At 53.5% G+C, this 23,117-nt stretch overlaps 1 protein-coding gene across 1 annotated transcript in view; it reads right to left on the bottom strand.

Annotated features, from left to right (window-relative positions):
* Positions 1-22,852, bottom strand: part of LOC102248092 (E3 ubiquitin-protein ligase RNF213) — a gene marked incomplete at both ends in the record, with an annotated part of 29,386 nt that extends 6,534 nt beyond the window's left edge. The window contains 21 exons of the mRNA XM_014535584.1: positions 509-620; positions 2,334-2,433; positions 2,967-3,136; positions 3,777-3,959; positions 4,066-4,166; positions 5,053-5,173; positions 5,759-5,940; positions 6,218-6,424; positions 7,056-7,216; positions 8,471-8,616; positions 9,226-9,417; positions 11,221-11,359; positions 11,543-11,696; positions 12,052-12,188; positions 12,588-12,695; positions 13,708-13,826; positions 14,634-14,729; positions 15,149-15,285; positions 17,651-21,262; positions 22,088-22,243; positions 22,659-22,852. Coding sequence (XP_014391070.1) covers positions 509-620; positions 2,334-2,433; positions 2,967-3,136; positions 3,777-3,959; positions 4,066-4,166; positions 5,053-5,173; positions 5,759-5,940; positions 6,218-6,424; positions 7,056-7,216; positions 8,471-8,616; positions 9,226-9,417; positions 11,221-11,359; positions 11,543-11,696; positions 12,052-12,188; positions 12,588-12,695; positions 13,708-13,826; positions 14,634-14,729; positions 15,149-15,285; positions 17,651-21,262; positions 22,088-22,243; positions 22,659-22,852 — 6,527 coding nt within the window. The remainder of the gene's footprint in view (positions 1-508; positions 621-2,333; positions 2,434-2,966; positions 3,137-3,776; positions 3,960-4,065; positions 4,167-5,052; positions 5,174-5,758; positions 5,941-6,217; positions 6,425-7,055; positions 7,217-8,470; positions 8,617-9,225; positions 9,418-11,220; positions 11,360-11,542; positions 11,697-12,051; positions 12,189-12,587; positions 12,696-13,707; positions 13,827-14,633; positions 14,730-15,148; positions 15,286-17,650; positions 21,263-22,087; positions 22,244-22,658) is intronic.
* Positions 22,853-23,117: the final 265 nt, after the last annotated feature.

Raw genomic sequence — 23,117 nt, 5'->3', positions numbered from 1 at the left:
CAACCCTCCAAAATTTCCAGTGCACCTTGGAGATAAAGGAGGGATAAAGAATGTTGTAGGTTTGAGTGTAAATTTTTGGATCATGGAAAACTATTATTCCTTTTTACTTTAGAGGCAAGAAATAGGGGACAGAGAAAACCTATGAGGAAAAAATGGTGTATGATCTACATTTTTCATATGCACTATAAAATTTTAGAAAGTAACAAAAATACGAAGGGAATGAAACTGAAAGCTATTCATAGTCCCTGAGCTAAGTCCACAGTTCCGCTGGAGCTCAGCACTGCCAGCACCAGTGGTGTGTTCTTCCAGGCTGTTCCCTCACGCACACAACTGCCAATACAGACGCTTACCGAGGGCAAAGCGACCTTTCTGAGACCTTCTGTTTCTGCACGGAACACAATCTCACCGACTACAATCATGTTCTGAGGATTTTCAGAAGCACTTTTCCATCGCATAAGCCACGTGGTTCACAGGGTCGGAAGGAAATGCACTGGGGGCATGAGCTCACCTCCAGGCAGCTGCTGAAGAGCACATAGAGCTCTGTCTTGTCCTCAGCCAGGAATGGCTTCTGCTCCAGCTGGGATAGGTGGTCCTGAATGCAGTCCTTCACCTCAGGGAAGCTGTGGAGAGAAGACCTGCTCATCTCAGGTCCGAAAATTCATTGTGCCAAAAAGAAAAAAAGTAGCTACCTACTTATCTCTCAATCTGCCCATATAGATAGTATATACAGCCCAGCTGGTGTGGCTCAGTGGTTGAGTGTTGACTTATGAACCAGGAGGTCACAGTTTGATTCCCGGTCAGGACACATGCCCGGGTTGTGGGCTCAATACCCAGTAGGGGATGTGCAGGGGCAGCCGATCAATGATTCTCTCTCATCATTGATGTTTTTCTCTCTCTCCCTCTCCCTTCCTCTCTGGAATCAATAAAAAATATTTTTAACATAGTATATACATACATACATATAGTATGTAACATGATTTTATTGAAAATGTTTTGGTACAATATTGGAAGAATATAAAACACCATCATTGCTGCAGTAACATCGTTGCATATCCAACGTATTGAAAAAGGCAAAGTATCTTTGTATTGTTTAAGAAATAATTCTGAACCCCCGCACTTTGAGAACCACTATAGCCGATCAGCACAAGCACCCAGTGGTACAGCCAGGGGTGGGGTGGGGCTCAGCAGGGCTTGGCGACTGTGTCACACCCATCAGCCAGAGAGCTGATGTCTACATGTCCACCAGTAACCGTAGGCCTGTCCACATCAGCTCGTAACACAGAAATACTTGACTGCAAAAGAGAACCAGTGATAGCAGCCAGTACGTCCTGCAGACAATGCAGATTTAAGTATGTCTTATGTCTCTAGATTTTTATCTTAAAACGAGTTCTGTAATGGTCAGTGTCTACCTGTCTCAGGACGGAGCGTATGCCCTGTTGGGGTCGATTTCTACCCCTGTGAATATGTCCACACCGCATCAAGACGCACGTACATCAGTGCCTGCATTCACACTTCTCTAAGCAAAGGGTTCAGGGAATGCGGATTTCACACGTTTATCAAAGCTAGTGAAATCACAGAACATCCAAAGAGGTTCTCCTCATCTCCTTGCTTATATATCATAAAAGCATAGCAAGACGCTGGCTCTGTAATAAAATGCCTCTTAAGGGCATTTTATTTGAAAATCCTGTAGGAATCCTGTTTCACAGAAATGAGGACTAAAGAAAAGGAAAACACTGGGTCCGTGGACAAGGACCCAGCAGGCCTGTGTGCATGCAAATCACATCTCTGCTCTGAGTCTGCTTTTGGACACTGAACTCAGAAATGGTTGTTTCTGTCAGAACCTTCCTCACTGTGTCCATCAGAAGTCGGGCTGTGCACCCAGGGCCCGACCGCAGCCTCTGAGCACAGAGCGCTCCCGGAGAATTTTCTAAAACTGTGGCCTCTCTATCCATAGATAGAATCATAGGCGTTTAGGAGCCAAAACATAACTTAGAGGGACAGAGAGGGTGGGGGAGAGTCCGGTTACCTTCCTAAACATCATACACCTGTGGCCCGGGATCAGCCCGCAGGCCCCTGACTCAGGAGTCCCCGCCGAGTCCCTCTCTGAGCCCTTACACCCCCTCTGCCGCCGCCCCCCGCCCCCGCTTTCTTGTCCCCAGCAAAGCCTTGTGGCTGTGCTGACTGCCATTTGCCTTCTGCCTCCAACACGCATCTGACACAGAGAAATAAGGCAGGCTCTGTCACTGCAGGAGCCTCCTCTGCATGGGGACTCCTCCTGAAGGAAGCAACAGCGACGAAGAGAAGCAGTTGGGCTTTCTGGCTGCCTTGCTGACCTGTACTTCAGGAGCAGTTTCAGGACCACCGAGCGGATGACGGGCGTCTTGTCCACCATGTCGTCAAATGGGGACAGGGACTTGGTGTGTTCACAGTGCCCTGAAACCAGAGAGAGACAGTGAGCCACCTGCACCTCAGACAGGTGTGTGGGATGAGGACAGGGCTGGGAGGTCTATAGCAGGGGTGGGGACGTCCGGCCTCGGGCCGTATAAGGCCCTCGAAAGCATTTGGTCTGGGCCTGCCAAGGCATTAGGGGTGAGTTAATTAAATGTTTGACTAAATAAGGCAGGCTAATTTTTAAACAGATAATTCTTTAAAAATATTTTTTGGTTGATTTCAGAGAGGAAGGGAGAGGGAGAGAGAGATAGAAACATCAATGATGAGAGAGAATCATTCATTGGCTGCCTCTTGCACGCCCCACACTGGGGACAGAGCCTGCAACCTGGGCATGTGCCCTGAGCCAGATTTGAACCATGACCTCCTGGTTCATAGGCTGATGCTCAACCCCTGAGCCGTGCTGGCTGGGCTGAGTGGATAATGTTGTATGGCCCACGAATGATGTTATAACCACCCACATGGCCTCGGCAGAAAAGCGGTTCCCACCCCTGGTCTGCGGGCAGGAAGCCACATACTCTGGGGTGCATCTCTGAGCAGTGTCTTCTCCACGAAGAGCAGGGACAACAGTTCCTGGACCACGTCCCTGCTTGGGGGGCAGTTGTCTTTGAAGCACAAGGTAGACACCAGGTCCACGAAGAAGCTGGTGCACAAGTGGCGGAAGCGGGCGTGCTGCTCGATGGCAACCCTTAGGGACAGGAAACCACAGTCAAAGGCTGTAGGGGGGGCTGGATTTCCCTCCACGCACAGTGCCTGGGATGTGGCCGGCATTTTGATTTTTAAAATACAGAGACGTAACTTCCCCCATCGATTAGAGCCGGTCTGGAAAAGTGTGCGCTCCTCTCTCCCCAGGAACACTTTGGAGCGTCCGGACCAGCCCGCCACACTCCAATGTCCTGTGGGTGTGTCTGAGAGGCCCCAGGGGGAAGGAAGCCAAGCCTTTCCTTGGGTAGAGCGGGCAAAGCCCCTGGGCTCCTGCTGACTTCAGCGACCTGTCCGCAGGCACGTGGCCATCAGAGCTTGCTCCCCCTCAGGTCCCAGTGCAGGGTGGCAGGGACACAGTGTGAGGGTAAACCACCCACATTGTGGGTGGGCCTCTTGTGCAGCTGCCTATGACCTGACTTCCTGGTTTATCTCCTCTAACGTCACTGCCCCCACATCTACACACATGTGCCTTGGGGAGACAGTGATTCTGAGACAGCAGGTGTTTATGAAGGTCCACTGTCTCTCCTGGGACAGCCCCCCCTCAGGATCTCTAAGGTTAATGGACTTATATTTCTAAGATGGTAGAAAAAAGCTTTCTTGAGAGAAAATAAACACTGTTTTACCTTGTCTCCTGGGAAACTTTGGGGGAGAAGCCGTCGGGCAGCTCAGTCAGGCACAGGGGGCAGGTCATCTGCCCGGGGGTGAGCCACCGCCTGATGCAGTCCAGGCAGAACACGTGGTCGCAGGGCAGGCAGACCGGGCTGCGTGGGTCACCCAGGCAGACGGGGCATGACTGGACCCCGAACCTAGGACCCAGGGTGGTGGTCAGCGCTGGCTTGGAGATGCCAGCAGGGAGACCCTAGGAACCCAGAGGGTCCGACTTCCCTCCCTCGGGGCCGCCGGGGAGCTCACCGGGTGAAGGTCTTGCTGGCCCGGTCCTTACACTCACGGAGAGTGGCCATCACCGCCGAGAACGGGCGGAGGGTCTTGATGTCTGAGTTCCCCTGCAGACACTGGTGGGGAAAGCAGGGATCAGGAAGAGGGTCAGCAGCGAGGAAGGGAGGGTCAGCCAGTCCAGGTGCCGACACCCCCCCTGCCAGCCAGCAGACATGTGTGGTCAGCACCGTCCTGTCCGTCTGCTGGGTGAGGCCTGGTGTGTGTGTCACTATCTCTGAATGCTCTTCGAGACGACATTCTTTTTAACCTTCACCTGAGGATATTTTTTCATTGGTTTTCAGACAGAGTGGAAGGGAGGGAGGAAGAGGGAGGGAGAGAAAGAAAAACATTGATGTGAGAGATACACATCTATTGGTTGCCTCCCATACATGCCCCAAGCAGTGCTGGGGATCGAACCCAAAACCGAGGTACGTGCCCTTGACCAGAATAAAACCTGAGACCCTTCAGTCTGTGGGGCCACACTCTAACCACTGAGCAAACCGGCCAGGGCATTTATATATATATATAATTTCCGAGAGAAGGGAAAGGGAAAGAAAGAGAAACATCCATGATGAGAGAGAACACTGATCAGTTGCCTCCCCTCCCCAGGGAGAACAGAAGATCCTGTGATCCCTTAAGACGTGGCTGAAACATTCTATCACTCTGCCCCCAGCTTCTGCAACCTGCGCAGGTCCCGCTCACTCTCGGTAACTGGCACCATCTGATGGGCTTACCAATTCCCTGTTTTCTGCTCTTGGGCTTTTAGAATGTTCCCAATTTTTGGCAAGTGGTCAGGGGGCTGGTCTGGGTTCCCCTGGCAGCCTGGGCGGAGCTCTGCCTTCCCCTCATTCTCCGCATGGCCTGTGTGGGGAGGTCTCTGCCCTTTGTACTTTAGACAACCTTGTGGTGCTGAAGTCATACCTGGGTCCCTCTCCCTCTCAGACACACAGACCATCACCTCACCTTGTCCAGAGAGAAGACATAATCGGTCAGCAGCGTGTGCAGCTCGGGCGAGTGGTCCTCGGTCCCCAGGAGCACGTGCTCCACGAAGAGGGCAACAGAGAAGATGCGAGTCCACTGGCCTCTGTCAGGAGGGTGGCCTGCTCAGCTCTGACAAAGGAGCCTGAGACACCACGAGGGGCACTGGACTGGGGGACAGGCCACGGATCCGGGTGCAGAGGGAGGGGGCCTGGGTGCAGGCGAAGGGGGCCTGGGTGCGCCCTGTGCTGTGAGCCCGACCTGTACCACTTCGTCTCCCCTGGACCTCGTGGGAATGTAACTCGATGTCACACATGCTGGGCTCAGCCTGTGCCTGGTGAGTCCCTCTGTGCCCCTAAGACCAGCACAGAATGTGTATCCCCTGGGCGACTGCCCTGGCTGTGCCGCCCACCCTGTCGTCCTGCTCTCCCTATCTTGCTTGGGGTCCTTTCCGGGTGCCCCGTGGCCACAGTATTCCTGCTTGCCTTTCTGTCCCCCTTCATCCCTGCACACCCGGAATGCGGTTTTCTCTTCTTCCCGGGGTCTCCAGCACCAGCGTGCAGCCTGGCGTGGGGAGGGCTCCACAGATGTAAGGAGGGAAGGAGGAAGGGGCTCCTCCATGCCGGCACCTGTGTCCTTCTCCCGGACTCAGCGGGCTACTGTGGACAGGAGTGGAAGGTGGGAAGCTCACCTGACTTCTCCGATGAGGCCGCTGGCCCTGCTCCCCGGGCCCTGCACGTAGCCCTCAGAGCAGAGCAGCTGCAGGGGCACTGCCAGGCTCTTCACCGCCCGCAGCCACGCCTGGGGGCTAGGCTTCAGGAGTTCCCTGGTCAGCAGCTCTGTGCAGGCCATGGCTGCCCAGGCGTCCAGGGTCTGTGGAGGGTGAGCGGGGACTCAGCTGCTGCCCAGCCCCTGTGGTGGCGCTAGGTCTCATGCCAGAGGCCCGGAGGCCCGGAGGCCGGCTCCCAGCCCCATCTTCACTGTCCTGGATGCAGAGGGCACTTACTGGATGTGTCTCACGTCTGAATCCCGCGATGCATGTGCCTCATGCAGGAGCCTCGCATTTGGAGCTTGACTGCCAGCCTCCCCGCCCTCCCTTCAGGAAGGTCCAGCCCTGGCCAAGCACTACCTGTCCCCAGAAGGCACCTACCATCTCAGGTCCAGCCAAGTCCTGGCTCCGGGCAGCTGCTGCCAGGCTGTCTAGAACTGGGGGGTGGATAGTCAAGATTCTGGAGAAGTTCTGGAGCCGGACCCTGAAATGCTGGTAGGCCCAGTGCACCCACGGGAGGGAGAGCTCCTGCTCAGGGCTCCCCACCCTCAGTTGTTGGACGCAGGACCACAGAGCCATCTGCAGGAACTGGGGGGAGACAGGCTTTCAGGGTGTGTTTGTAAATCACACCCAGACACACACAGTTACACACACAGCTACACACAGACACACACAAATACACTTTATTTTATTTAAATATATTTTTATTGATGTCCGAGAGGAAGGGAGAAAGGGAGACAGAAACATCCATGATGAGAGAGAATCATGGATAGGCTGCCTCCTGCACGCCCCCTACTGAGGATCGAGCCTGCAACCCGGGCATGTGCCCTGACAAGGAATCGAACTGTGACCTCCTGGTTCATAGGTCGACACTCAACCACTGAACCACACTGGCCAGGCATAATTTTCATTTTTAAAAGTTGGGGGATTTCCTTATTGATTCCTAAGAATAGTTTATTAATTAATCATATTGGTTATATGTGCTCCTCAAATATGTCCCTTTCCTTTTTTATGTACAAACGTTTAAAAGATGTTCATCTTTCCATTGTAATGGTCAGTTAAACGTTTACTTAATTTTCTTCAAGAGAAACTAAGCATTGAAAAGCAGCAGTTCCAGGGGCTGAGGGAGTGGCTAGGTGGCACCCACGGTGTGCCGAGAACACGCTCTGCCCGCAGCTCCGTGTCCGCAGCCGGGCCGTGGCCCAGTGTCCGCACTCACCTCCAGTTCTGGCCACGTGGACACCTGCATGGTCAGGAGCAGGAAGTCCCTCAGGTAGGACCGCAGCAGCTCCTGCCGCTCCTCTACACGCAGCCGGGCGAGGAAGCGGCCCAGCGGGGTCTGTGGGAAGATCTCCACCAGCTTCCCTACCGGTTCCGGTCCTGCGGAGGGGCCCAAAGAGTGGGGGGTGAGGGCCAGGCCACGTTCTCCCTCCCTCCCCCGGGGCACGGCCTCTATGGGTGGGCCCGCCGCTCTGCTGACTGATACAGTAGGGAAGGGTCTACTCTAAACAGGACCTTGAAGGACACTGGGCGATCTACTCTGAGGTCATTTCTAGATGCTTTAGATATTTTTAGGGCAACGACAGACACAAAGGCAGAATTAATGTTAAATTTCAGTCACAGCCCGGCGGGTTGAATATCAACCTATGAACCAGGAGGTCAGGGTTCAATTCCTGGTCAGGGCACTTGCCCGGGTTGCGGGCTCAGTCCCCAGTGTGGGGCAGGCGGAAGGCAGCCAATCAGTGACTCCTCTCATCATGTATGTTTCTACCTCTCCCTCTCTCTTCCTTCTGAAATCAATAAAAATATATTAAAAAATAATTTCAGTTACAAACCGCCTCACAAACCTTGAAGGGATTAGACAACCTGAGGCAGACCAAGCACATGCCTGTGAAGTCGGGACAAGTGCAGGAACCCAGGGGTGGGGCTCACCTGCTGCTCAAACCACAAAGATCCACTGTCTAGGGACAGGGCACTGTCCCACGTGGCATGCTCCCTGGCATAGCAGGGTGGGTGGGGGTGTGGCCCCAGAAGAGAGAAATACTCTTTCCTGTTTCCAGTTTGCTCAGAAAGAGTGGCAGGGTGCTTACTTAGAAAAGTAACCTCATCTTCAAGTGTCTTGGCTTGTATTTTTTGTTTTTTTGTTAATCCTCACCTGAGGGTATTGTTTCCATTGATTTTTAGAGAGAGTAGAAGGGATGGAGGAAGAGGGGGGAGAGAAAGAGAAACATTGATGTGAGAGAGACACATTCATTGGTTGCCTCCTAGATGCCTGACCAGGGCCAGGAATCAAACCTACCACCAAGGTATGTGCCCTTGACTGAAAATTGAACCCGAGACCCTTTGGTCAGTGGGCTGAGCTCTAACCACTGAGCACTGGCCAGGGCTCGACCTGTATTTCTTAAAGGAGTACTTGTGCGTCCACTTTGAGAAGATTAGTTCATTACGAAGGTGACTATTGGATTTCCTGGGACGCTGAGAGCATATCCCGGTGCTGGGGGCTCAGGAGGGGCCTGGACAGCTGCCCAGACGCAGGCCCTGTGCTCTCTTTGCCGGCGACACCTCCCAAGTCCCAGGCCCTCACTGTTCAGGATGGAGCGGGCTCGCTTCCTGCCCCCACCAGTCCCGGCGCACCTGTGGCCTTGGAGATGTACTGTGCCTGCAGCCACAGCTCCTCCACATAGTCCCGGATGCGCCAGCTGAAAGGGACGGCGCCGCAGACCTCCTCCAGGCCGTGTGTGTGGCTCTGCACCAGGATGTGGGCCATGTCGCTCTTGGACCTTCAAGTGAGGGCCGAAAGCATGGGTGGTGAGATGTCGCTGAGATGCAGGCAGGAGCCACCGTGCTCCTCTTTCCTGGAGACTGGTCTCTGGAGGCTATGGACACCCCCAAACACAGACCAGGGCAGGGAGGGGTCACGCACGCAGGCTGGCCGAAGTCTTGGGGAGCTAGGACCTTGCCGTGCCCCCTGCAGATGGACTATGACTGGGAGAGGGTCCGTCTCAGGACCAACAGTGTCTCCACCGGATTCCAAATCCCATGTACTCTACTTTATTAACAGTACGCCCCAGAATCGAAGCCCCTAAGATGCAAGCGAGAAGCTTCTGGGAAACCAGCTGAGCCCGAGTCGCACAGGAGCAGGCCCCACGGAGTAGTGGAGGCCCAGAAGCGCACCGGCCGAGCTGCAGTGCCCTGGCAGCTTCTTTATGCGTATGCTGGTGCTGGCGACACCAGCTGTGACCTGCTGGTGAAGGAGGCACAGGCATCTCAGAAAGTCACGGCTCTCTGAGCCCTTCGGGCTGCGAGGGGTGCTGACTCCAGTGCGACTCTGAAGTCAGGCTGCCACCACGCTGGAGCTCCCCCACCACGGAAAGCAAGCCTGCGTTCACCTGGCATCCTTCGTCATGAGAGGGATGTTCAGCAGGTTAACATCATTGAAAATAAACATCCAAAGCTCTTGTGTCCAGGCCGGAGCGTCAGGCTTGGCCAGCAGTTCCAGGTTGCTGTCTCTGTCGATGACGGACACCATGCTGGCCAGGAGAGGGGTCACCACGCCCTGGATCCGCTTCCAGAGGGCGTGCCTGCAGCAGGGGGGCGAGGGGGGATCCCGGTCTGGGTGAGAGGGACCATAGTGGAAAAGCACACGGCTACCCCCGAGTTAGCATTTGTCCCTGGTGGATTTGTCCATTAGATGTGAGTATTGCCATATACCTTTGATTGTTTGTGTGTATGAACTACATTACCTTGTTATAAATATGTTTCTATATAATAAACTATAATTCATTAAAAGGTAAACCCTGGCTGCTGCGGGGAAGGCACCTGGATGGGCAGGCTGGCTGTGGGCTCTGGAGTCAGGAAAACCCAAGCAGGATCACCAGGATTTGGACTTTAATCCCGAGGGGACAAAGGAAGGACTTTGGTCTCAAACACATGGATGGTGAGCAGCTCGCCCCCAAGGCTGAGGTCAGGGACCAGCTGGCTCCAGAGTTCTGTCTGACACCTGACATCTGACAGAGGCGAGTCAAATGCATGAGGCTTTGACCTGCCCTGACCACAGGCTGAGATGGGCCAGTCCCAACACTGCAGCGAACAGCAGAGCTGCGAGAGGTGGGCTGCCCGACCCCACTGAGTGCCTGGCAATGGGGAAGCTGAGGAACTGCAGTGCGTGTGGAAGGGGGGCCCTGAAACCACAGCCTTAAGAAGTATTTGTGTGAAATTAAGTATTTAGTAAAGTCCATAGGTGCAGCCAAGGGAAATGAAAATCTTACTAGGTTCATAGCTTATAAAATTCCTTACTCAGAAAGTATAACTAGGCAAGAAATTAAGGATTGCTTAATTTCTTAAGCAATCACGTTGCTTAGCTGCCATTTGCTATCCCCCACGGACTGTGTCCTAGCCTCTCCTGCCTATATGCCCAGAGCCAAACCCAGCAGAGTGGTGGAGGCTGGGCCCTGAGGGGCTGTGGGTGAGTAAAACCTCCATTCACAGAGGACGGAGCTGAGGGCCACAGGGATGCCCAAGGTGAGAGCCCTGCCCCTGAGGTCCAGGCCCATGCCACCCCTGGGCCACACAGGTCACTTGGGGTTGGTCCCAAAAAAGGGGCTTTATGGACAAAGGACCCTGGGCACAAAGTGAATTCCCCAACATCTTGCTTTTGTTGTTATCAAATAACCTCAAGCTCAGGTCTGAGAAAGTAGTTTCTCTCCCCTCCCTGCACACATCACCTTCATTCAATAACCTGAAACAGCGTCTGCCTCCAGGGCTCCTGACTTGCTGGCAACAGTGTAAGAACAGGCATAAACACACACACACGTAGAGAGATGAGTCGGCAAACCCCCACATAACAGCCACCCAGACCATCACGTACATTTTTGGAAAAAGAAAAAAGAGCAATCTGAGCCTGGCCAGTGTGGCTCAGTGGCTGAGCATCGACCTATGAACCAGGATGTCACAGTTCAATTTCCCATCAAGGCATATGCTCAGGTTGCAGGCCCAATCCCCAGTGTGGGACATGCAGGAGGCAGCCCATCAATGATTCTCTCTCATCATTGATGTTTCTATCTCTCTTTCCCTCTCCTTTTCTCTCTAAAATCAATAAAAATATATTTCAAAAAAAGACCACTTTGAATTGCTCAGAGAAAGAAATGTAGGGCACCCTGACATTGGGGGTAGGGGGCAAGGGAGGAGGTAGGATGTGAGCAGACCTTCCTGTCACCCGCCAGCTGCCTGTCACTCATATGCCTGTCAACCTCCAGCTGCTTGTCACCCGCCAGCTGCCTGTCACCCATCTGCTTGTCACCTGCTCGCTTCCTGTCACCTGCCTGCCTGTGTCACCCATCTGCCTGCCACCGCCACTTGCATCCCTCGTGTCTTTGATCAGGTACCTGAAGGTGCCTGCCTCCTGCAGGGCGTCAGGGTTGGAGGCCTCCTGCACAACCCACTCCTTCCTGCTGAACACACAGCTCTCCTCCTGCTGCCGCAGCAAGTCATGGATGCGCACCTTGGCCACCCGTGAGAAGGAGGCTGTAACGCGGCAGAGGGGACGCCATTGGCCTCACGCCAGGACCTGTGCTGGGCCTGCAGTGCCGCCCAGCCCCCTGTAGCGGAGCGGCCTCCCTGCAGCCAGGCCAGGACTGGAGCAGCTTGGGAGGGCCCAGCGGGAGGGCCTGCTTGTGGAAAAGCCAAGCGGGGGTCCCAGGGACTCACCTTTGCACGCGTTGTCTGCGTCCTCACTGAGGAGGCCGAGCAGGATCTCCACGCGCCTCACGTTGCGCTGGCTGCGCTCGCTTGGGTCCTGCAGGAGGCCCACCGCGCTCTGGATGCAGCTGCGCAGAAGGCTGTCACAGTCCAGGGCCTGCGTCTGTGGCGACACAACTGAGCTTCCGTTAGTCATTGCGCACAGGCAGGCCCAGCTGGAAATAGGTCCCCAGGGCCCACGGGGGTGGCGAGGGGCGGCGGGGGACACATCCTGGCCACAGTTCCCCCTGTTCCCCTGCCCGGCTCCTCTCAGAACTCCTGCGAGGGGACCACGTGTGCTCAGGACTCATCCGGGAGACGCAGGAAGAGCCCACGTCGGACCCTGTCCTGTATTGCATCTGCATGCACAGCGTGGAGGAAAGAAGTGCTGGGCTGATCTGCCCGCGACCCTGTACTCCTCAGATTCCCAGGGCGCCCGCAGCTCCCGGAGGCCCGGGATACGAGACAGCTGCACTCACGTGGCCTCTCCGGGCCTTTGGACTGTCCATCTCCATGTCCACTGTCTCCATGTCCACAGCAGCCGTGGGCCCGGGTTCATTGGTCTCCACTCCCATCGCCTCCTCTTGGCCATGTCTGGCCTCGCATCCCACCTCGGCTGCAACAGAAGCAACACCGTCCAGCCACTGACTGCTGGGTGCTGGCGCTATGCCTGTGAGCTGTTTCCTGGCTCCTGACTACAGTGGCTCCCAAGGAGAGGCCCAGGCACGCAGCTCAGCCTCAGGTCCACCCCTCAGGGGTCCTCTGCTTGGGTCCCATGCTCTGAGGCTGATGTAGGAACAGAAAGTGGCACAGGCCACAGGCACTCACCGCTGCTCCGTCCGCTCCACCAGACCCACCATTTCTGGTGAAATACTGCCTGCTGAGGGGTGGGGGTGAGGACTCGGGGCAGGACACACAGGGGCCCTGTTCCCAAAGCTCACAGGCAGAGGTACTCCTGACACGGTTGGCCACCACACCTGCCCTCCCACGCCCCCAGGGCATTCCCGGGGCATACACTCAGGGTCAAATAGCTGGCTGATGGTCACTTCCTGCAGCTGCATCACATCTGAGACCATGGTCGTGGATCTCCGGAGGTCATCGATGTGCACGGACTGCCACAGCCCTGCAGAGGCAAAGCCACCCGAGTCTCCGCGTGTCCTTCAGCCAGAAGCAGGGACATGCTGCTGGTGCCGGCAGCGACACACAGCTGCTGAGTGAGAGACTTGTGTCCTGGAGCCTAAACCCTTGGCCCAGCCTGCATCTCAGCTTCTCAACCAGAAATCCATGCCAGACGGAAATACCTGATGTGGAAAGGCAGCCCGAGCTGGTGGACCTTTTATATGTTTGGTGTTCTACCTGTGGAGCCGCGGTCAGTACAGGGCCGGGGGCACTGGCAGGGAGGCCTCCCATTGTCTATGGAATTATTAAAGTAAATCACATTTGCTGGTTCTAGAAGACCAACTTTCTCACATCATAAATACCTGGTGAGCCATTTGTCAGGAGAGGCAGGAAGGATGGAGAGAGGGAGAGAGGGAGGTTGATTTAAGATAGCATTCCTCCTCACCCCAAAACAGGCATAAAGTATCAGTGTGTTCATCACAGGTGCGTTGGAAATACCTTCTCTGCATTTCCCATTTGTTTGCCAGTTGCTCAGTAGTTAGAGCATCAGCCCAAGGACCGAAGGGTTGCTGGCTTGACTCCCAGCCCCAGGGTCCGGGTCGGTGTGGAAGCAACCAATCAATGTGTCTCTCTCACGTTGATGTTTCTTTCTCTCCCTCCCTCTCTCCCTTCCACTCTCTCTAGAAATTAATTGGGAAAAAACATCCTTGGATCAGGATTAAACAAAAAGAAAAAGACAAAAACAAATAACAACAACAAAAAAGTAAATGCTGAGGAACCTAAGACACTGATGGAGAGATTACAAGTTAATACAGAAAATTCTATGTGCTGAGCAGCAAGTCCAAAGATGGGTGTTTTTAGTTGGAATCAGCAGTAACAAGTTTAATCTCATCTGAAATGAATATTGTTGGGAGTAACACTAATATTCTAATTTCAGACTTGTATACCCTAGGACCGAGCTAGAAATAACTCAAACGGGACTTATGTAACCACATTTACTAATTTGTTTTTCCTACCTCCGTGGAATCCCACATAGGACGTTCCACTTTCCATCCGGGACAGTTTTGTGATGAAATAGACAAAGATGCAGGCCTTATTTCCTTGTATCTTGTTGATTTCATTTATAGCAGAATACCTATTTTTTTAAAACAAACAAGCAAAACCAAAACAAATTGAAGCAGCAAAAACAAAGCCAATACACAAAACCGAAGTTGCGAAGTAGCTGGAGGGTGTCCTAGGAGCTGGCAGGTTGAAGCTCAGGGTCTCTCTTCTTTCAGTTTTAAATAAACGTCGCCCTTGTGATTATCTCTTTTCCTAGAGAATGAGGGCACGTTCTCTAAGAAGGAGAATTTTGTCCCCCATCCCTGTGTCCCTCAGCTTTGGAGGGGCATTTCTTATGGATCATAAACTCTACTCTGGGATCCACGATGGCTTCCCTCATCCCACCGAAGGCAAGTCTAGAGGGACTTTGCATTTCAAGAAGCAAGATTCCATGGTCAGACAACCAGTGGCCAAAGAGCCATGACACAAAGTAACAGGAACACAATTCTGAAGGCATCATATTTACCTGACAAACACTATTTAAAAATCCAAGAAATACAAATGAAATCATTTCCATCCTGTTCCTGTCCTTGACCTTGCAATACATTCAAATTGTATCATTTAAAGCTAATCATGACCAAAACATGTCTGCAAACCCATGTTTCTAGGATATTCGTTTATATCCTATTTATGTTCCATTTATACTTCTTGCGTTTCTCCATTTTGGTATTGTTCTTAGCCTTTCCTCCCTTTTGCTTCTCTTTTTTCAGTTTCTCTAGTCCATGATTGGAAAAATGAAAAGGGAGAGCCAGTTTTATTTTTATTTCTATGTGTATTATGATCCTGTACTGTCTTCAGGGAAGAAATCCTTTAGGTGCTTTCCAAAAAGAACAAAACGTACTTAGCCGAGGCGATGAGCTGGGCACTGTGAACACCGTCCTCAAAATCTGTCTGGATGATGAGGATCTTACGTGTGGCTGTGCTTGTCAAACAGTTTCTGAAAAAAAGAGAAATTACACAAGTTATTTCTCTATCCTAAAAAGGGATGATAAAGCCCTCCCTTTCCTCCCCCGACCCCAGAACTATGGGAACTATAAGGGCTACTATTAAACTATTCAGGCGGGATTCTCTTCTACAAAGTGAGTGGGCAACCCAGCGGGGAAAAAATAAACCCCAATAAACACTGCCTAAGGAGACCCGAGGACCAGGTTTCAGAGAAGGATGCCCACCCAGAAGACAACAGCGGTGACAGGGACTCTGGAGGATTTAACAAGTGTCCTTTTCTGAGTCCCGGGTCCTCATGTTCATTACCCAGCGCTGCTGACAGCACCGTGGTCACTCCAGCCACACAAATGACATACGATGTGGCCAGAGCTGAGGACGGAGCCCAGAGGGAGGGCAGCCGGGGGACCTCACCGAACTTCTTTGAGGAATGAGTGCTTGGTGTCAAATTGCTGCAGTGACAGGATCATGGGTTTCAGAGCCCTGTCGTTCACTTCCGATTCCAACATCTCACAGTCGTGACTGGTGAGCAGTCTGGAGAAAGTAGTAATCTGCAAGGTCATGGAATGCAAACTATTTGCACGTCTCCTAGGGTTAGATCCTGGAAACGCAAGTATGTTCAGCCAGTACCTCTTATGGGCTAGCACGGTGCTGCTGGCACAGACAGAAAAGAACCCAAACCCAGAGTTTTTAAAAACAAGGCAGTGCTGAGGGGAACAGAACCCAGGATCAGAAGGCAGTGGAGAGAAGACACCCTGTCCCGAAGACGGAGTCTCCTTCCCAGACTCAGGCGTCTTCCTGCTTTGGTCCTTACTGGAAAGTGTAACTATCCCTTAGGGCTCAACACAAATGGCATTTCCTCCCTGGCAACCTTGCTTCATACTTTCAGATGGAGTTAGCTGATGACGCCCCTTCTTTTGCATGGCTACCAGCAATTCTCCATGCCACTGGGTCACACCGCGTAGTGCAACCAATGCTCATTATGGGAATGCTGATCTGGCAGCTGCCAAATCCCCTGTCTCTAGGCTGGCCTTCCCACTGAGCTTCTACATCCAATTGCATGACAGTCACATCCTCCTGGGTTGACAGGGGCACCAAGTGGAATTTACCTCTGTTCCTCCCCGCCCCCGCAACTCGCTGCTCATTCCAGGATCCTCTATTGTGATTAACCAGACCTCTGGCCATCCAAGGAAGAACCCGGGAATCATCCCCAGACTCCTCCATCTCCCGCAGCCCTTATACGGGATCAACCGTTCACTCTGCCAATGTATTCCTAACTACTCCTTTCTAGCCGTCATCATTTACTTTGAACACTCACAGCAGCCTCCCCACTGGTGTGCCTTTTCTATGTTAGTCTCTCATCACACCTTCCCCCATGTCAGCACACATCTCTCCATCACTCCCCTCCCACAGGAAAGATCAAACTCTCAGTGCCGCCAACAAGGCCCTCCGTGAAGTCTCTCCAATAGTCGCTCACCCCACCTCTCAGCACTCCCGGCTTTGCGCATTAGGCTCCATCAATGAACCACTCCTGATCTCCTGTACAGGCTCAGCTGTTTCTCACCTTGACACCTTCGACTGTGATACTTTCCCAACCACAATTCCCAATCCCTGTGGGGGCCACCTCTTAAAGAAAATCCTGCCTTGTGGGGAAGTATGGGACTTGGTTGGAAAGTCTGCAAGGAGGACTCTCCAAAAGGTCAGGGACCTGTAGGGGGACCTTGTCAAAGGCAGCAGACCCTGCCTTGACTTTTCCAAACAAGTCTGAGCCCCCAGGTGTTTTAGTGGAATCTTTATATTTAGACTTCAGAACGTCCTTGCTCAAAGGACACTGCAGACGCATGTGTCTTCTCAAGGATACTCACCCTGCTGATAGTATCTAACAGTTATTTTTGGTTCAAGCTGTTGCTATAATAAAAGCCTAAGGAGGCAGGTGAACAGAGCTGTCTGGTTCCTTTAGCCAGGCAGTCCCTTAGTCCTCTCTTTCACATAAACATGTGTCAGAGTAATCATTCATCCATCTCTCAGAGTCTGCTGGTCAGCCCCAGCACTGCCTGTTTCTAGCTGGTTTACTCAGTGGTTAAAGCATTGGCCCATGGACCAAAGATTTGCAGGTTCAATTTCGGTCAAGGGCACATATCTTGGTTGCAGGTTCATACCCACCCCAGTCGGGGTGAGTGTGGGAGGCAACCAATTGATGTGTCCCATGTTGATGTTTCTCTCTCTCTCTCCCCCTCCCCTTCTGTCTGAAAATCAATGGAGAAAATATCCTTGGGGGAGGATTAACAAAAAAAGAAGATCCCATCTGACCTCAACCTGATCTGTGTTGCCCCTCTTTGCCTGGGGAAAACATTCTGGAACGAATGGCACGGGTTCATGAGTCTGTCTGTCCACCTTACATGGTATGCTGAGCAAGGACAACAATGGGGTACATTCCCAGTGCCTGAGCACAAGTCCTCAATGTGGTGCTTCCTGTGCTGAGGTTCCTGTCCACACGAAGTGCTGCACAGACATTGGCACCCAAATTGCAGTGAGACCGAACTTTAATACATATCTGGGTCTCTTCACATGTAACATGAAGAGGAAGCAAAAGTCTCAACATACTTTGCAGCTGGTGTGGCTCAGTGATTGAGCATCAATCTATGAACCAGGAGGTCAGGGTTCTATTCCTAGTCAGGGCACATGCCAGAGTTGTGGGCAGGAGGCAGCTGATTCATGATTCTCTCTCATCATTGATGCTTCTATCTATCTCCCTTCCTCTCTGAAATCAATAAAAGTATATATTTAAAAAAACCTCAATCTATCCCTTTCTGATTCCTAGACATGGACTAGAGGAGAACCTTTCATTTTTTACACCAGTGATCAAGGACTCTGAAGTGAAAGAGGGTGAGGGTAAAACTGTAGGGAGAGAATCACCTCTGTGAAGAAGGTGTGGCACTTCGGACTCGACCCACGGAGGTGAGCCTGCAGGAAGTCTGCAAAGGAGTTGTGCTGCTGCCCATAATAGTATTCTCGGGACAGGGACTGTGCAGCAAACTGGCCCAGGGGGGAGGTGCTGAGCCGGACCACAGCATCGGGTGTGGCACAGTCCAGCAGCACCAGCTTGGCGTCCTCTAGGACCTTATGGTAACACTCGTGGCTCGGGGCCCCAGGCCCAACCCTCTCGACGACCTGGAGCACCACCGAGGCACAGGTGTCTGCGTGGTAGCCGATGAAGACGTCAGGAGGGCTGTACCGGGTGTGCCGGGTGGAATCCTGCACTGCCTTGAAGTCGATGAATTTGTCCACCCAGGCCTTGAGCTCCTCCACAAGGTCCTTCTGCCACTTCTCCAGGACAGTGTTGAGGTCCAGGTAGTGCTTCTCCAGCCGGTTGATGAGGGGGATGGGGAATTGCTGGCAGACGACGTCCTTCTCCTCGATGACGATGAGGCGGAAGTCGGGGTGCACCCGGCACTTGACCCGGTGGGTCCCCAGGCCCAGGTCCACGTACTTCTGGCCCCCGAGGTAGACGTAGTACTGGTTGAGGGCGTCGTAGAGGCTCTCATAGAGGTTCTGCAGGTTGAGCAGCACCACCATCTTGCCCGTCTCCATGCAGATCTTCACGCGGTTGATGTTCCTGCAGATCTGCGCGTACTCCTGGTCCCGCGGGAAGCTGGACCCGAAGATGATCTCGGGCTGCTGGTCCTCAGCGAAGAGCATCCGCTGCAGGATCTTCAAGGCCACGTAGTTCCTGGTCAGCACCAGCAGGTAGCGGGACTCCGAGTCCTCTGGCCCCGTGCCTGGCGCCCTTGGAAGGTCACCGAACAGGTTCTGCTGGATCAGCTGCAAGGTGCTGACCTCTGCGGTGAGCTTCACCTCTGGCAAGTGGTCAGAGAAAATGTCCAGGGCCTGGATCTCGTCTTTGCCACTGAAGTTCCGAAGGATGGCCTGTGCAATATCTTGCGGGAAGAACGTCCTGTTAGAAGCTTTTGCGGCGGCAAAGACCATTTTGATGAGGCTGTAGTAGTCTCTGAGCCCAAAGAACTCCTTGTCCTGCTTCGCGCACACCGCCTCGTAGGCGCTGGCCAAGGGCTGGAAGTACCCTTGGATTCTCTCTTGCACAAGGGGCTCAGATGCACAGATCCCTCGGGCGCTCTCTATGAGCTCCCTCTGGCTGGGGCTGCCGCGGGACACGAAAATGCCCCGGTTCATCTTGGCGGGGTCCAGGGCCCAGTTGGAGATGCCGATGAAGCCCACCTTCTTGTGGGGGGCGGGGTCATCTTCAATGCACCCGTCTTCCAGCAGTGGGTGCAGGGCCTTGAGTGGCATCTGGGGCGAGTCCTCGGCCAGGCCCACTTCGTCCAGCACCACGACAGAGACATACTGCTCCAGGTCCCGGCCCTGCTGCAGGCGGGCGCAGTGCTTGAAGGTGCCCATGATGCCCTGAGGGGTGGAGTGCGGGCTGCACTGGAACGACACCAGGTAGACCTGCTTCAGGCTCTGGAAGAGCTCCGAGGGGGCAGCTGGGCCTTGCATGGCTTCTGCCATGATGGTCTTGGCGAGAGATTTGGAGCTGCCAGGCTTCCCCACCAGGAAGAGTGGGATCTTCAGCTCAATGCAGATGACCATCATGAAGAAGTTCTCCTTCAAGGCTAAGTTCTTGGCGATGGTTTTCCTCAAAGATACGTTCTCCAGGAAGAGGTCTTGCGTCCGCACAATCGCATCCAGTATGGTCTTGCTGTTATCGTAGGGCGGCGGGAGGAGCTTACAGATGGCTCTGCGGTATTCGTCCTGCTTCTCCAGGGAGGCATGGTAACACACCCCAACGGCCAGCACCAGGGACCAGAGCACGGGGTCTCTCTTGGAGTTGTCGGGGCTATCACCAGGCTTGCTGTGAAAGGTGTCCAGCTTGGACAGAAGCATCTTGCTGTGGTCGTAGAACCACCAGAAGACTCTCATGCAGCGCTCCACATCCCGGAGGCTAACGAAGCTGCACTCATTCTCTCCTCTCCGCATGAAGCACTGGGAGGCGTAAAGCACGTTGGTGATCACGCACGTCTTGTCTGGGCCAATTGTGGTTGTGTCCACCAGCCTCCGCACGATCTGCTGGATGTACATCCTTTCCGTGGTGTTGTTCAGCTGTCCGAAGTCCCACACTAGGGGCACCAGGCTCGGTGGCAGTGCGTGGACACGGTACACCAGCTGCCGCAGCGGGATGGAGCCCAGCCGTTCTACCGTCTCCTCTGCACGCACCCGGTAGCCCAGCCCAGCAGCCTCCAGGCGGGCAATCATCTCTGGGGAGTGCTTCCGGTAAGGATTGCAGGCCGCGATGACGTGGAGGCCCGAGTCCTCCACCAGCGGCCGCCCGTCTACCATGTGGTCACACAGGACCTCCTTGATGCAGCTGATGGCGCCCGTGGTGTTGGCCTCATCAAAGAATAGGATGGTGTCGAGCCCGTATTTGCTCTTGTTGTGTTGGGCGAGGGCCTCTGCCACCTTGACTTTGTTGTAGATCATGTCCGCGCTCATCCCGCCGTGGACCTTGACCAGCTGCAGGGTCTTGGCCTTGGAGGCCCCGCGCTGCAGGTCGCTGAGGAAGCGGATGAGCCGGGTCTTCCCGCAGCCGGTCTCCCCCATGATGATGACGGGAATTCCGCTCCGGAAGCGCATCTCAATGGCCAGGATCTTCAGCATGTTGTCCGTCGTGAGCTCGTATGTGTTGTCAGGGTCCACGGGCTGCTGGATCCCCAGTGCCAGGCAGAGCCGCTCTAGTTTCTCGTGCCTGGGCAGCACGTCAAAATCCACATTGAAGGGCACTCCCTGCCGCAGCAGTGCCTGGTACAGGTCCTTATTCATGACATCCCTCTTGATCACTTTCTTACTCACGTGGTCGATGGCATCCAAAGTGCCCTTCTGCTTGGGCTCCAGGTGGAAGCCAATGAAGGTCATGGACGTGTGGTCCCCGTTGAAGAACAGGTACGGGTGTGGCTCCGACTCCCACCGCCGGCGGAGAGAGAACGGGGCTATGTCCTCCTCAGTGACCCCATCCATAGTGACCACGTGCTTCCCGGGGCTCTGATCCGACATGCACAGCGTTGGGGTGGCGAAGTCTCTCGCCATGAAAATCATGAACGTCACCACAAAATTCTTGAAGCCCCTCAGTATGTCCCCAACCACCGCAGGGTCACAGAAGGTGGAGGCCTCGCAGTCCCTGAGCTGGCAGTTCAGGAAGAGGGCGAAGTTGCGGAGCTCCGCCCAGGAGGGGTCAAGCACCCCGCAGTAGAAGAGCAGGTGCTGCAGGCATTCCTGAGGGGTGCCCTCCACCCGGCCTTTCTGGTACTGGAACGTGTCCAGGTTCTGTTTCTGATAGAACCGCTTCAGATACTGGAAAGGTCTTTGGAAGGTTTCGCTGCAGAACTCTGTGGGGTCCATGCCCGGCTCCTCGAGGTGCTGCTCGGGGCTCAGCTCCATGTAGATCACTTCTTTGGGGGGCCTGCAGGTGACTTTTGGGAAGATGTCAAGAAGACTGAACGGGGGGACACGTGTCCTCTGGAAAGGAGAGAGGTGAATAAAATGGTTACGAAATAATTCCCTAAAAACATGCTTTTGGTGTTTGCACTATCGACATGGTCTCTATTGGACAAACCTTCATGAAAAACCACTTTTCATGAAGCAATGTCTGCAGACTCCCCTCAGCACAGGTGCCTGTCACCTGCACACTCAGCACTGTCAAAGCTGCGGTCCCAGCGGGAGGTGCTTTCACTTGAGCTCCCAAAACCAAATCTTTCCATTATGTGTGAGTGTGTGAGCATAAAGCTCAATTTGTTAAGAAATTTATGTGACAGCCTCGCTGCTGTGGCTCAGTCGGTTGGAATGCCGTCCTGTGCACCAAAAGGTTGCAGGTTGGATTCCTGGTCAGGGCAATAGCCATGTTGCAGGTTTGAGCCTCAGTTGGGGTGCATATGGGAGGCAAGAATCCATTTTTCTCTCTCACATCAATGTTTCTCTCTCTGTCAGGTCAACAAAAATGTATCTTTGGGTGAGAATATAAAAAATTTAAAAGAAAGGAATTTATGTGACAAATGCCTCCTTCCCATCTCAGCTGCATCAGGAAAGGTGGTGCTGCCAAGTGGGCGAGTTTAGTGCATCAGAGGCATAGCATCAACCATGAGTCCAAACAAATTGAAGATGCTGCTAATTAATAAAACTATTTTTATCCCATGCATTGAAAAAAGTAAGTCTAAGGATGGATTTTTCTTGACTAACCCAGACTCTGCTGCCTGGCTAAGGCACAAGTGGTGGTGGTGGTGGTGGGGGGCGAACATTTAGGAAGGAGCCCACCCACCCTGATGGGACAGGGCCCTGGGTGCGCACCAACTTTGAAGACCTCGTAGGCAGCGCCGATTGCCCTTCCAGGATTTCGATGACATATAAGTGGCTCGGGCTCCGAAGCCACATTTTCCCGTTTGAGTCCATTAAGTACTGTAGCACCAGGAGCTTGAAGAGAAACGCCCAGACCCCATCCTGCACCTGGAGAGAGAATCACACGCGCCACCAATATTTAAGCAAAAGACCAGCCCCCGAGGACCTCCTTAGTCTGTTCTTGAACACGATGGGACTGAATATCAATACATGATAAAGAAATTCTTATTTTTTTCCTTGCAAAGAGAGGAAGGAAGAGGGATAGACACGTCCATGATGAGAGAGAATCATGGATCGGCTGCCTCCTGCACGGCCCCCACTGGGGATCACTCCTACAACCCGGGCCTGTGTCCTGACCTAGAATTGAACCGTGACCTCCTGGTTCATGGGTTGACACTCAACCCCTGAGCAACACTGGCCAGGTGATAAAGAAATTTATTATGCTTGGAAGGAGGCAGGACAGGACCTAGGAGCCACCGTGTCTTTCTGGACATGGCCACTGGCTGGAATCCCAGGCACTCACCGAGGAGGTCACGTCCAGGTGGAATATCACGGGGCTCGTCTGATACTCGGCGCCCAGGAAAGGCAGCAGGGAGCCCAGGACCTGGTTCTCATCTACCTGAGGGTCAATCAGTCGAATAATTTTGAGAGGCACGTTTTTCCCAGTAAACTTCATTTTCAGAGTTTCATGCAATCTCTTCACGTAGAGAGACTTCCCTGTAATAAACATTAAAATATAGAAATCAGGTTCCTGGGCTGTGGACCAAGAATAAGAGAATCCAGAAATATTTAGTACAAGTCACTTCTCTTCATGCACAATTCAAAACTGACGCAGTGTAACCCAGGATTAAAGAGCTCTCCAGTTTCCTCACTGTTACCTGCTCACCCCCCCCCCACCCTGTTTCAGGACCAGTGGTGCAAGGTGAGTGTGCCGGGGGAGGGGAGGGGACAAGCAGGATGGTGAATGGGATAAAGTCACTGG

Source organism: Myotis brandtii, unplaced genomic scaffold (assembly GCF_000412655.1).
Source record: "Myotis brandtii unplaced genomic scaffold, ASM41265v1 scaffold1463, whole genome shotgun sequence".
NCBI lineage: Eukaryota > Metazoa > Chordata > Mammalia > Chiroptera > Vespertilionidae > Myotis > Myotis brandtii.
Note: the sequence above shows the minus strand (reverse complement) of the source record. Positions and strands in the feature narration are given on the sequence as shown.